General features: G+C 49.4%; 1 protein-coding gene across 5 annotated transcripts in view; it reads left to right on the top strand.

Moving 5' to 3' along the window:
• IFT38 (intraflagellar transport 38) overlaps nt 1–14,593 on the top strand; it is a 218,047-nt gene that overhangs the window by 162,412 nt on the left and 41,042 nt on the right. For all 5 annotated transcript variants that reach the window (XM_090024409.1, XM_090024411.1, XM_090024410.1 and 2 more), the window contains exon 9: nt 8,799–8,871. In XM_090024409.1, coding sequence (XP_089880535.1) covers nt 8,799–8,871 — 73 coding nt within the window. The remainder of the gene's footprint in view (nt 1–8,798; nt 8,872–14,593) is intronic.

Here is a 14,593-nt window from a genome sequence, read left to right as displayed (position 1 = left end):
CTGAAGGGCATGAGGGGTGCCTGTTGGGTGGGGAAGATTAGCTAGAGGATATAGGATCCACCACACTGAGACAGGCTGACAGGCCCAGAGACAAGAAGGAGAGTGAGGCAGGGTTGGCCCTGGCAGCTCTCTGACAGGTCACAGAGCTGAGAGAAAGGACAAAAGAGTAACACCTTGCTCAGGCAAAGATTGAGGCCAGAACACAGCCACCCAAGGATTAATAGGGCAGAGTAAATTACCCAAAGTTTACTCTGGTTCCTGAGGGCAGCCTCCCATATTTCTTATTTAGACATCAAAGCATGGCAGGCGAGCACAGGCCAGTGGCTGAAGAGACCAGTGGGGCAGGACAAAGTTGGAGTGGCCTTTACAGGGTGCCACAAGTATCCTCTGGTGGTGGATCCAGTCACTGCATACATAACACAATTGTCAGCATACTGAAGATCAATAATGGAGGTGTTGGTGATCTTGGATTTTGAATTTAACCATTTGATATTAAAGAGATTCCCATACATGTAATACTGGATGCTGTCCCCAGATGGAAGTCTGTCAGTAATGAGATGTGGAATAGCTGCAATATAGATGCAAAAACTGTTGGTGCAGTTGTGCAATTTTGCTTGACTCTAGTTCTAATGTGAAGAAGTCTGCTTCCAAGCTGTTCCTTAGAATGGTTGCTCTCATGTCATCGTGAAGAAGTCTGATGCAGGCAAGGATCTTCCCAGCTATGGAGAGGGGTGCAATGCCATGCTAATTCCTGCAATGCAGTCTGTTTCCTTTCTTGAATGTGGTTACAATTCTGGCATCTCAAGTCACTGGGAATTTGTTAATGTTTCCAGATTTTTCAGAATAGTGGTCTGTAGTTGTTAAGTGAGTTTTTTCCACAATGCTTAACTATATCAGCTGATATTCCATTAGAACCACATGCTTTGTTGCTTTTCATCTGCTCAGTGGCTTTCAAGGCCTCTTGATAGGTTGGTAGAGCTGCAAGGTAGTCTTTAATGGGGTGTTGTGGAATGGCTTTGATAGTATTATCCTCAACAATGGAATATTTCACAAAGGCTACAAAGGCAGATGAATGCAAAACAGAAACCTCTGGTCATCTGTGTTTTCCTTGCCATTGAATTAAAGTTTTCTTCCTGTGAAGTATTGTGTAGTTGCTGATGCACAATGGCACTCACATTAAACAGATATGCGCCATCATCTTCCATCAATAGCAAATCCAGTGGCAAGGGCAAGTGGTGACAGGGGCAGGTACTAGTGATTGCTGGAAGCCCCTAGTCACAGATATAGGTGGAGGCAATGATTATATGATGGGTTTGTTGTACGTAGAACTGAGACAGACTTGCAATTTGGCAGCTGCAATCATGACTGAACAGGCCTATTTAGGATCTACTCCGCTGATCCCATATGGGGAGGGGGCTAGAAAAGGTGCCCTAAACATACTCTGTTTCATTTCACCTGACTGGAAAAATCACTGCAGTGAGATCACTTTATCTATGTCCAAATCAAGAAATCAAGAAATAAAGTTTGCAACGTGGAACATCCATACCCTGATTGACAACTCTAACATTTCCTGACACAGAACAACAGTAGTCACCAAAGAACTTACACATTTTGTTCTTGTCTTAAGGCTTCTTTAAAAAAGGTTAGTCCTGAACCATTCATGTAGCAGTCAGTTTCTGTGGGCATCCAAAACATATCAGGGAATAGTAGACTTTATCTGTTTCTCTGTAGGGACAAAAGGGAGATGGGTTCAAGGAACTGACTTTATGCTTCCTGGCCAGAAAAATAGTTGAAGTTTTGTGTTTTCTTGATCTTAGTGTTGCATCCTTCCACCACCAACACACCTATCGTAGTAAGGAGAGCATACTGCACCCTATTTCCAATGTAGGGCTTGGTATAATGAATGAATTGAGCCTAAGCTTGTTACAAAATGATTTTTTCTTGCTGCAGTGTACTGATCTGCTCTTAGGGAAACCTAACTACTTTGAAGAAATCTTCCTGAATTACAGGACTACTGAAATGCTCAGGGAAGGCACTAGCTGATAGGCTTGGTAGTTTTGTCAAACAAAATAATTCCATCACTTAAGGGAAATCCTACCTTTGCTGGTAAGAATGTCAGTTATACACATTATTCAGGGATTCTCTGTGCAGCAAAATTTGCATCAGTATACCTGCAGAAGCCCTGGTATGGATAACGTAGTTAAGGTGGCAAAACGTCCTTTCACTGGTATATAACTTACTCCATTTAGAAACCTAGTTTAAGCTATATTAACAAAAGGTTGTCAGTGCAAGTTGCATCTCCACTAGTAGGCTTGTTCCCAACATTTTTTATATTGTGGACTGGCAAACTCACTCAAAGAATTTTGGCGAACTGGGTATAGAAACAACATAATTTACATATTTTAATTTGTAAATGTTTATGGGTGGTGAATATCAAGGGCTATAGGCTGTACAGGAGGGACAGGACAGGGAGGAAAGGCGGAGGTGTGGCACTCTACATTAAGGAGGAATACACATCCTCATCAAGTAGCACAGAGTCAGAGGAGGGGCACATTGAAGTGCTCTGGGTTAGAATGCAAGGCAGTCTAAGGGAAAGAGACTTAATGGTGGGGGTCTACTACAGACCACCTAACCAAGGGGAAGAGCTAGACCAGGAATTCTTAAGTCAGCTTTTGGAGGTAGTTAGGTCAAAGGACGTGGTCATCATGGGTGACCTGAACTTTCCAGACATCTGCTGGGAAGAGCAGTCAGCCAGGTCTGACTGCTTATGTAGGTTCCTAGCCAAAATGCAGACCTTCATCTAACCCAAGAGGTGCACAGCCCCACCAGGAGAGATGCCTTGTTGGACCTGGTGCTGGCCATGGGTGATGACCTGGTGAGGGGGCTGCGGGTACTCGACCACCTGGGCAACAGTGATCATCGCCTGCTGGAATTCACCATCCAGCGCAAGGTGGCAACGGCCTGCAGTGAGGCAGCAGCCCTAGATTTCAGACTTCAGTGAGCTAAGGAGAATAGTCGGGAAGGCACCGAGGTCCCAGAGGGGAGGGGAGTCAGGTGTCCAAGAAGAGTGGTCGCTCCTTAAGGAGACGATCCTCCAAACCCAAAGGCAGGTAATCCCAACACGGATCAAAGGGGGCAGGAGGGCACAAAAGTCCCCGTGGCTCACCAAAAGCATCCAAGAATGTCTCCTAGCTAAAAGGGAGGCATACACCCAATGGAAGGGAGGGGCCATCACCAGGGAGGACTGTACTGCGGTTGTTCAGGGATGCAGGGGGGCAGTCAGGAAGGCCAACGCAGAGATGGAACTGGGACTAGCTTCCCGGATCAAGGACACCGGAAGTCCTTTTTTAAATACATAGGGGGCAAAAAGAAGGTACCCGGTAATGTGGGGCCCCTGCAAGACACACTAGGAAATCTGGTTGTCACACCAGACAACAAAGCTAACCTATTTAATGACTTCTTTGCCTCCAATTTCCGGAGCAGGGACTGGATCAGCTCCCCCACTGGGCCCCCCTCAGGCCCCAGGGGAGGCACACCTAGGCCAAGGGTCAGTAAGGATCTAGTCAGGGAACTTCTGGAGGGACTGGATGTATTTAAATCAGCTGGTCCTGACAATCTCCATCCCAGAGTGCTGAGGGAATTAGCTGAGGTCATTGCAGGATCCCTGGAACGGTTTTACGAGCACTCATGGTGCTCTGGTGTGGTGCCAGAGGACTGGAAGAGGGCCAGAATGGTTCCCATCTTCAAAGAAGGGTGGAAGGAGGACCCGGAAAACTATAGGCCAGTTAGTTTTACCTCGATCCTGGGTAAGCTTTTTGAGAGAATTATCCTGGCATATGATCAAGGGGAAGCAGGGCAGGCCCTATGAGGAGAGGCTATGGGACCTGAACCTGTTCAGGTTCCACAAGAGAAGACTGAGGGGGGATCTAGTGGCCTGTTACAAACTAGTCAGAGGGAAACAGCAGGCATTGGGGGAGTTACTGTTCCCCCGAGCACTACTCGGAGTTACTAGAAATAACAGTCACAAGCTGGCAGAGGGTAAATTCAAATTAGACATCAGGGGGTGCTACTTCACAGTCAGGGCAGCTAGGATCTGGAACCAACTTCCAAGCAAAGTGGTGCTGGCTTCTACCTTGAGGGTCTTTAAGACAAGGCTAGACAAACACCTTGCAGGGGTTGTTTGACCCAGTACTCTTTCCTGCCATGGCAGGGGGTCAGACTTGATGATCTGCTGAGGTCCCTTCCAACCCTAGTAACTATGAAACTATGAAATATGTAAATATATGAATTTCTACCCGGGTGCAGGTTGGGGCACTGCAGTCACAGACACCAGGAGACCCTGCAGGGGAGGGGGCTGTGCAGGTGACCCAGGGGGACCCAGCTGAGGCTGTCTGGGATGAAGGGGTTCTGCTACCTCCCCGAGGAGCAAGCAGTGGAGCTGCCTCCCTGCTCTCCACTCCAGGCATTTCCCCACCCTGATCCCCCTGCTTCCAGCTGTGGTGGGGGCTGTGGGGTCCTGCCCAGCCCCATCCAGGTCCCAGTACCTGCTGCGTGGGCAGCACCTCACTGGGTATGGCCATGGCAGCAGGAGTGGGGTGAGGTGAATGGAGCCAGCTGGCTTCCTCCCGGGGCTGCCCCACTGCCCAGCTTTAACCCCACACGTGACTGCTGGCGGCAGAAGCTGCTCACCTGAGAAGACAGATGGGGGTGGGGGGCATGATGCAGGTGTGGCTCACTCCGGGCGGCAGCAGGGCATAGCCCTTGCTCCCAGTGCTACCGTTTCCACATCAGAGCTGGGAGTGGGGCTCTGCCCCGCTGCTCCTCCCATTGCAGGGCTGCTGCACCCTCATCCCGTGACCCTCCACCCCCTTCCTCAAGTAATGTACCCCCCCACCCCAGCTGAGCAGCTTGTCTCAACTCCAGTCCCAATCCTTCCCTCCCCCATGCCCCTTCCCTCCCCTATCCCCCAACCCCAACAGACTTGCCAGCTGGAGACAACTGTGTCAGCTGCCTGTTTAGTCTGGCTGAATCTCCAGAGCAGTTGGGGGTCCAAACAGGGGGCTCGTGCCAAGACTCGGCAGCCAACCCTTCACAGCCCAGTACCGGGCTGCAGCCCAGTGGTTGGGAACCTCTACCTGACACTTTCTACTTGGAACCATTTGCCTGAGCTAATTTACAGCAGTAAGGCATAGCCCCCATGGTTCCCCCTGCTGGGGCAGAGGCAGGCACAGCTGGAGGAGCCACAGGAGAAGATGCCATGGCTGCTGTGCCTGGCCCCATTCCTCACCCAGCCCAGCCTCCTGGCACTTTAAAAAAAAAAAAATTCCCCACACCCACCGGCTGCAGCAGTGGTGATTAGGGTTTCTAAGGGCTTATGGCAGAGCCCCCCACACACAGCACGGGCAGTGGGGGGCAGTTGGAATCATCCCTCCACTCCTCCTGCCTGGCACCTGCATGGCAACTGCCCCATGGCATGGGTACAGCATGGCTCAGCAGGGCACCACACACTGTCTGGTTGCTGGGGCCACAGGGGCTGAGCAGTGCTGGGCTCCAGCTGACACATGGAGCTGCCCCAGCTCCCCAACAGTGTGCGGCACCCTTCCAAGCCGCACCGCACCCGCACAGTGTGGCAGCTACCATGTAGGTGGCAATCCCTGCTGCCCTGTGCTGTGTGGGGGGGCTCTGCCATGAGCCCCCCAGAGGGCCCAATCCCCACTGCCAGAGCCAATGAGTGCAGGGACTGGGCTGGACTGGGGCTGGGTGGGGGATGGGGCTGGGCAGGGCAGCCTTGGGGGCTTCTCCTGTGGCTCCCCCTGCCCGGGCAGAGGCCAGCACAGCCAGAGGAGCCGTGAGAGAAGCCCCCATGGCTGCCCTGCCTGGCCCCATCCTCTGCCCAGTTCAGCCTGCCAGCACTTTAAAAAAAAAAAAAGCCCTGCACTCACCAGATGTGGCAGGAGCGATCGGGGCCTCTGGGAGCTCGTGGCAGAGCCCCCCGCAGCACAGCTCGGGGCAGCAGGGGTTGCCCCCCCCCAGCACTTGGCACCTGCATGGCAGCAGTCGCATGGTGTGGGTGCAGCATGGCTCAGCAGGGCACTGCGCACTGTCTGGGAGCTGGGGTGGCTCCATCAGTCAACTGGAGCCTGGCACCACTCAGCCTCAGTGGCCCCAGCTCCCAGTGCTCTGCTGAGTTACCTTGCACCTGCACCACGTGACAACTGCTGTGCGAGTGCCGGGGCGGGGGTGATCTCCGCTGCCCCCACTGCCCTATGCTGTACAGGGGGCTCTGCCATGAGCCCTCAGAAACCCCAATCGCTGCTGCTGCAGCCAATGAGTGCAGGGCTTTTTTTTTTGCTTTTTTTAAAGTGCCAAGAGGCTGGGGCCGGGTTGGGGATGGGGCCGGGTTGGGGATGGGGCCGGGCAGGGCAGCCATGGGGTCTTCTCCTGTGACTCCCCCCGGCTGATCCGAATCTCTGAATAAGCACCGAATCTCTGATTCTGATTTGGCCAAATCAAATGGGGACATTGATTCAAATCACCGAATTGAATCACTGTCCTCTAAATCAGCCAAATCCAAATCCGAATCAAATACTTCCCTATTCATACAGGCCTATAAATAACATATAGCAATTTTGTACTGCTCCCATTTAATAAACCCATTTCTTACTCATTTGCCAGTGCCAAACCAGGGATTTGCAAGTGTCTAGAGCAGTGCTTCCTAAATTAGTACGACCCCATTTTAATACTTGACCCCACTTAACATACCAGTATGACCCGATTTTAACACTTGAAAATGCACAGGACCCCAGATGCCAATGAAAACAAAACAGCAATAAAACAGCATAACAACATTCTCTAGATGATTATTAAAGTCTGAGTATTATAGAACAACATATAATACAGCATGTAATATGAAAATCTATATTTTTAAGTACTTTCGTAAAGTACTTTTGTGACGGGGTGTGGCTGTGTGTGTAGGGGGAAATAGGGTATATTGGGGAGTCTATATGTGAGGTGGTTGTAGGGGCAGGGTGTGGGTGTGTGGGGTTTGTGAGGTGTGAGAGAGGGTGTGGGGGTGGGAACCACCCCCCTCCCTCTCAATGTGCTGTGCCCCTGCCACCAGCAGGCAGCAAGTGCTTGGGGTGCTTGTGGATTTAGCAGGTGCTGCTGCCTGGCAGTACATGTCTCCAGTCAATGCTGTATGTGGTGGCAAGGAGCACAGCCAGGCCGGCTTGCCTCTATTGCACAAGGCTCCACGCCACTGGGGGAAGCCCCACAGCATGGAGTAAGTTGCCTTCCCCACCCCTTGCCATGCAGGTCCCAGGACTGCTGGGAAGTAGGGGGTGAGGCTCCCCTCCACTCTGTGGCAGAGTCCCAGGACCTGCACAGCAGGGGGTGAAGAAGGCAACCGGCTCCATCATGCAGGGCTTCCCCCAGTGGCATGGAGCTGCACATGCGCCTCATGGAGCCCCATATGATAGAGGTGGGCCAGCATCGCTGCACTCCTTGCCACCAGGGGCTGTGCAGCTAGAGCCATGCACCACCAGGTAGCAGCACCTGCATGGGCCACAAATGCCCTGAGTGCCTGCTGCTGCTGGTGGCAGGGGCTTCATGCCATGGAGGGGAGTATGTGTGGGGCATCCCCACACACCCCCACCCTGCCCACCCAAGGTCACAAGGTCCCACTTCCCCCCTGGGTGCAGGCTCTATGCTGCCTCCAACCCCAGCTCCATGTTTCGTGCTTCTGTCCAGCTGTAGCACCCCCTCCCCCCATCCCTGCCACTTCCCTACTTGATGCCCAGAGTGAGCGGGATGCTGGAGAAGCTGAGTGGGTCCCCCAGCAACTGCAGCGGTGGCAGCAGCAACCCTGCCTGGAAGTTGTGTGCTGGCTGGGCCAAGCCCTTCCGCACACCAGGGTGGGAGCAAAGCACATGGGCTGGGTGGGGTACAATTAGTTGCTGGGCACCTGTGAGCCAGATGAAAGTGCCCGGCCAGCCATGTTTTGCCTGCTCTGGATTAAAGTGATTTTATTTCTCACAACCCTGTCTAATTCTGTGGTGCCATTTGAGGTCACAACCCACAGTTTGGGAACCACTGGTTTAGAGGCCACTTTAGAAATTATTCTGTATCATTGTCATTCATTAGAATCAAGCCTTTTCATGAGTTGTGAATCACCAGTAACTAATAGAAGTCCTGCTTTCAAAACACTGATCACTATTCATTAGTAGAGCAGCCCCCACCTATATTATAAGCAGGGGAAACAGCTCAAGTGGTGGAATCTTCCCCTTGCCTGGTAGAGGTTGCAAGTTCAAGAACAGTCCTCTTTCTCCATCTGAATGTGCCATAAAGTAGCCACTGTTTTAAATACCTGTAACTGACAGTTGCTCCTGGTTCTCCATACATAGTCACCTGGGACCATTTGTTTCCATTCCACAGGAAGTACCTTTCATATAGTAAAAGCAGTAATTATGTGTGGAGCTGAGAAAGTAGGTTTACTGGAGGAAAAATGGTGAGCGTGGAATTAACCACATGGTGCTGATTAGGAGTTGTATGACTGACATCTTTTGCACTCCTGTACTTTTATAGACCTCAGACTTTACCCGTCCATCAGTGGGGACTGTATTTAAATTAACCCCCTTTAAATTAAGAAGCTTTCTTTCTGAGCCACTTTCTGTGCTGAAATTTTCTTCAGTCTGCCAACGAACTGATTTCACTTTTTATTTCAGTAGCATCCACAGTCAATCAACTCCCTGACCTAGGAATGTGGCAGTTATGCTGACCAATATATTTGTTCCCGGCAGGAAGCAGAGAACACACTACGCCTGATGCAGAACAGACTGAAGGAGGAAGAAAAACGCTTGCTTAAGCCTGGAAGTAAGTTATATTTCTTAAATGCGTGTGCTAGAACAGTGGTGCCCCAAATTTTTTCCCTCTGGGCCCATGCTACAGAGGCACACCCTTTAGCTGTCTAAAGGAAAGTAAATTCAGTGACCTAACAGACAGGTTTGCATTCCAGTTCAACAGAGAACATTTATATGTGTAACTTTAAGTATGTGAGTAATCTCACCAATTTTCAGGACTCCTCGATTAAAGTTACATACCTCCTTATGTACCTTGAAGGATTGGAGTATTACTTCTGATCTCATTAGTTTGCATGTCACTGTTGCATCTACACATGTGCTTTAATGCACATTAGCCTATTTTAATGCACATTAAGCATAACTGAAAAACTGTGCTCTTTAGCTAATGTGCATTAAGACAGGCTAATGCACATTTTCCTAGTACATCACAATGGAGGGTGCCTATACATGAGCAGCAAGGCTGCTCTGACACTCTGGAATTCTGGAGTCGAAGAAGACTTGATTAATTGAGTCTGCTGGACCATGGCAATTGCTGTGTCTTGTATATCAGATTCCTGTGTCTCACGTATCAGTGTCCCCATGCTTAAAATTGGCAGCAGAGGCACTTGAAGTAAAGCTCATCAAATGAGCTTTAGTTCAAGCACCCCGCCACCATTTTTAAGTGCAGGGATGCTGATACATGAGACGCAATGCTTTAATTAGGGTGGTTGTTGGAGCTGCTCTAATTAAAGCATGCCCCCTAGAGCATGTGTAAAAGTGCTTAGATTTAATGCACATTAACCAAAGCACATTAATGCTCACATAGGCATGCCCACTGTTATGCTGTGCAGTTTGTTTATGGCGTTGTGTTATATTTAATGGTACTTGCATAAGAAAACAGTCTTTCATTTAATATCTCAGGAATTCAAGTCTTTGTTTATAAAAAGGGGAAACTGAACTTTCAAACTATTATTAAACTGTGGAACGCGCTTTGCTTCCACAACATCTTCCTTAATGTTCACATGGCCACAGGGTACAATTGCATTTTCCAATTGGGGCCTGTTTGGTTAACTTTTACTTCGCATTAAATAGAGAACTCAGACTCAGAAGGGAGATGCATCTTTCTAGGATTTTGTCAACACTGCTAACAGATTGGATTTCACTAGTGGATTTTCACTACTTCTCTTGAGACATCAGCCAAACTTCCTTGTGTTAATTATCACTGCAAGTTCAATATTGCAATATGTGCTTTTTTATATGGCAGGAAAATAGAAATGAGGATTAATCCTCTGGGTCAGATAGACACAAACTTCATGAAAGATGACATTGACAGAGAATGTCACAGTTACATTTGACAGCTTCAGTTTGTCTCCAAGTGTTCTACAAGTAGGTAAGAGGGAAAGAGAATCCACCTTGCCCTCCCCATTTCCTACTCCATTTGCCTTGGAGCACCAGATGGAGGATGTGTAGTACATATTAGAATAATTTATTATTTTTCAGAAATTCTCTTTTAACTATATTATATAAGTTTCTGCAAAAAAATTAATTCCAGTCTTCTGTCAGTTCAACTAATACCTTTCAAATTCTTAACTTAATGTGCAAACACAGCTCCTCATGGTATAGTGAAATATTCTTCATTCTCAGTGGGCTTTTTCTTGAAAAAGCCCTCATAAGTGATTCTTGTATATTTACAAAGTTTCCATCTCTGCTTTTAGTAAATTATGTTGTTGGCGCCTTTGGTATAAATAAAGACATACAGTTGTATTGTTATAATGCATCACACTTCAGAAGTTAAAATGTTGCTGTTCTCTAATGGAACTTTTAATAAGTTTGATCTAGTGATGAGAACACAAGTCTGGGAACCAGGAATCTACAAAATAGAAAATAGGGCTAGAAAGGAACTTCAGGAGATAATCTAGTCCAGTCCTTTGAGCAAGTCAGGGTCATCTGTATAGAAACCATTCCAGACAAATAATTGTCTAATACAGTTATTCTCAGGGGTGGTCTTGCAACATTGTCACTGTTAGGTATGGAAAAACCTACACATGAACTCCAAGACTTCAAATAAGAATCCATAATGTCAAAAAAATTCTGACCCATTGCAGACTTTGAGTTCTTTGCAACAGAAGAATTGCCATTTTCCATAGTCAAAAAATGTATTAAAAGATAAGAGCTGGCAAGGTTCTTTGGGTAAATAGGTGGAAATTAGGAAAACAAAAGTTAGAGTGTGGGGAAGCAGGGGGAGGAACCAAAGGTGAGTAAAGGAGACTCAACAGTAGTCTGTCATAATTCAAGGTAGAAAAGAGGCCGACTGAAAAGGTAGATATCTTGAAATTAGGAAGACAAAGGGCAGAAAGTGAGGGGAGTAAGAAGGTGGGGAATGAAAAGTAACAGGTCAGGCCTGGCAGGTATCTGGTGAATCAGATTAAAGCTAAGAGCTGGCATTTTCCAAGGGGCAACTTGAGGCTGATGAGGTTGAGAACCACAGATCTAATACGTCATTGAAAATATTCAGTGATGAACATCGTGCTGCCTCTCCAGGTAAGTGCTAGGTGTTCCAGTGCCGAATCCCCCTCACAATTATAAAAATCTTCCTGATGTCCAACATAAATCTCCCCTGCTGCAGCTAAAACCCACTCCACTGCTTTTCAACCCGTCTGCTGTTAAGACAGAAGAATTGATAATGATTCATTTTATAGCTGCCCATTTATAGTTGAAGATGAGGGGAAGGGGTGATTGTTTTAAAATATTCTCTTCTGTAGATTACATGATTTCAATTTTTCTAATCTTTCATGGTAAATCATATTTTTTAGACTTCTAATGATTTTTGTTGCTTTTTGCTCTCTTTCTCCAATTTGTCCATGGTTTTTTTTGGGGGGGGGGGGGGCAGTCACCATGGTATCCCAGGTGAGGCCTCATTAGTACTGAATAGAATAGAGGAATTCTTTCCCAGAACTTGCATATGACATGGCTGTTAATACTTTCCAGTATGTTGTTAGCCTTTTTTGCAAAAATGGTACATTATTCATTCAAAATTCAGTTTGTGCTCCACTGTGATCCTTAGGTCCTTTTCTGGATTACTATAGCCTGGCCAGTTGTTCCCCATTTCGTCTGTATTTATGCATTTGAGTTTTCCTTCCTATGTGTAGTACTTCACACTTATCCTTACCTGAATTTCATTCAATTTATCAAGGTCATTTTGAATACTAATCCTGTCCTCCAAAATATATGCTACCCCATCCAGCCTGATGACATCCACAAAATTTACCAGGCGTACACTCAAGTCTACCCTCCAAGTCATTAATGAACATACTGACTAGTAGCGAAGCCAAGACAGACTCTGGGGAATGCTGCTAAATAACTTCCTCCCAGTTTGTCCTTGACCTATTTTTTTAAGCTATGGTCATCTTAAAAGAAAAGACGAAAGCCTTTGAGTGTGTTAACCATGGGGCTCTATGGCAGATCTTATCAAAGTTTGGCTACCCAGGGAAATTTATCATCATCCTAAAATGCCTGCATGACTAGATGACTGTGGAGAAATCCCACTCCTTCTATCCCTGCATTGGGTCATTCCAGCTGCACCCTTCTCTCTTTCACTTGCTTGCTGGTCCTGGCTGGTTAGCCAGATGACTTGGCCAGATAAATTCTGGAGGGGAGGCAGAAGAACTCTTCTCCTGGATTCTTCTTGGATGAATCACTGTAAATCAGACCTGGAAACTAGCTAGTAGTTTAGAACTAAGTAGTGTAGCTGCATCTTAAAAGGGTCTCTGAACCCAGTATCTATGAAGGCTCAACTTATTTTGGTTTGCTCAAAATGTCTCTCCCCCCCCCCCAAAAAAAAAAAAAAAAAAAAAAAAAAAATCAATAAAGGTATCATGTTACAACGTGCCTGGCTGTTTCACTGTGTAAGGGGCGGAGAAGGGGCCTTTTTGATCCCAGTCCAGCCAGCAAAGCTTGGCTGGTTATGTTCCCTCAGTCATACCCAAGGTGACCCTGGAAGACTTCAGGCTGAAAGAGGCACCCAGAAATATTGCCAGTGGCAAAGCACCCCCAAAGTTTTCAGGCTCCATGTACCCCAGGCTGCATGAAGCCCTAACAGAGACCAGTGGTGGCAGCATTACCCCAGGCTTGCAGGAGTTCTCCAGGAAGGGGGCCAGCCAGCCGTAGGCTCCCTAGGGGAGACTCCCAAAGCGCAGTTTTGGGCCTGGCACAGTGAGGTGGATGGCTCTGCATAGTAGCGCTCCCTACTGTACTGCCACAGTGACTACTTCCGTTTTATGTAATGTCTCCTCTATGGCAGCATTTCCCAAAGGATGTGCTACAGCACACTGGTGTGCCATCAGCCATGTCCAGGTGTACCACAGAATCTGGGGGGACATGGCTCCCAGGGGGGCATGGCTTCCTTTTTTTCCCCCCCCCCCCCCGATAAACCCCCCCCACACACAAATTCTCTAATAAAACCCAAAATCTGTTATTAAAATTGAAGGCCCCCCACAGCCCTGCTGGTGCCCCTCATTCCCCACCCACAGCCCGCTGGTTCTGATTGTGCCTCACCCCCCCACCACAGCCCCTGCTCCCCCGGCCCTGCTGGAGGGGGACCCCAACTGCCAGGGCTATGGACCAGGGTCCACAGCCTCCTGCCCCCACTTCCCCCTGCTGTGGACTCAGGCAGGGCAGCTCCCTGCTTCTGCACATGCTTCCAGGGAGCACAACCCCCAGATCTGTGCACAGAGGAGGCGCAGGCTGCAGACTCGGACTCCTGCCCTACTTCCCTGCCCTGGGGCCTCCACAGCCTAGCAGGCATAACCCGGTGTGGCGGGGAACAGCCAGGCTGCATGGGGATCTCCTTTCTGCTGTGAGCTCTGAGCTGCCCTGGCAACGTGCCTCCTGTGCATGCTTTTGCTTTAAGGGGCACAGCCCCACACTCAGAGCATATAACCAGGGCAGCGCAGAGCTCACAGCAGCAAGCAGCTTCTCTGTGTGGCCTGGCTGTTCCCTGCTGTGCAGAGTCATACTTGCTGGGCTGCAGAAGCCCTGGGGGAGGGAAGCAGGGGGCAGTGGGCTTACGTGGAGAAGTGGCTCGCCAGTGCAAGCTCCATTCTGCTTCCCTCCCTGTGAACTCCCTAGCGCCCCCTACCGTCACTCAAGGTGGTCTCAGCACCCTCAGATTCTCGCCCGCCACAACTTTGATCTTAAATGAGTTTTAAATGGGAGGCTGCCTTTATCTCCCTGGTGAACAGTACGTAATGGTCCTGCCCCTACTCCATATGGGGTGCCTGTGTGCACCCCTCCCTTAAGGGGTATGCGTGGGACATTGTGCGGTCCTTTACCCTCTGGTGCTCTCTCTAGCACCCCAGGCTCATCACCCACCTGGTGTCCCTGGGCCTGGCTCAACACCGCCGCCCTGTCACCGGCACCCCTTGGGCCTGGCTCTCCGCCCACTGCCCCGCTCTGGGGCCTAAACCGCCCACCTCTGGGCTTTTGCACCCTTCTCAGGGCCTCTACCGCGCCTCCAGCGCCTCTCACCCCTCTGCTGCCCTATCCATGGCCGTTGCCCCCCTTTCTGGGCCCACGCCTGCGCTCCTTGCACGCGCTCTCTGCCCCTTCTGGAGCCTTGCCCTCTCCGTGGCTGTTGCCCTGCCTCTGGGCATGCGCCGCCCTCTCTGCGCACACCCTCTGCCCCTCTGGAGCCGTGCCCTCTCTAGGGCCCACACTGTGCTCTCCGCGGCCGTTGCCCTGCCTCTGGGCCTGCGCCG

Source organism: Crocodylus siamensis, chromosome 12 (genome assembly GCF_052110815.1).
Source record: "Crocodylus siamensis isolate JL-2025a chromosome 12, ASM5211081v1, whole genome shotgun sequence".
In the NCBI taxonomy this organism is placed as follows: domain Eukaryota; kingdom Metazoa; phylum Chordata; order Crocodylia; family Crocodylidae; genus Crocodylus; species Crocodylus siamensis.
The sequence above is the reverse complement of the archived record's forward strand: the minus strand, read 5'-3'. Positions and strand labels throughout refer to the sequence as shown.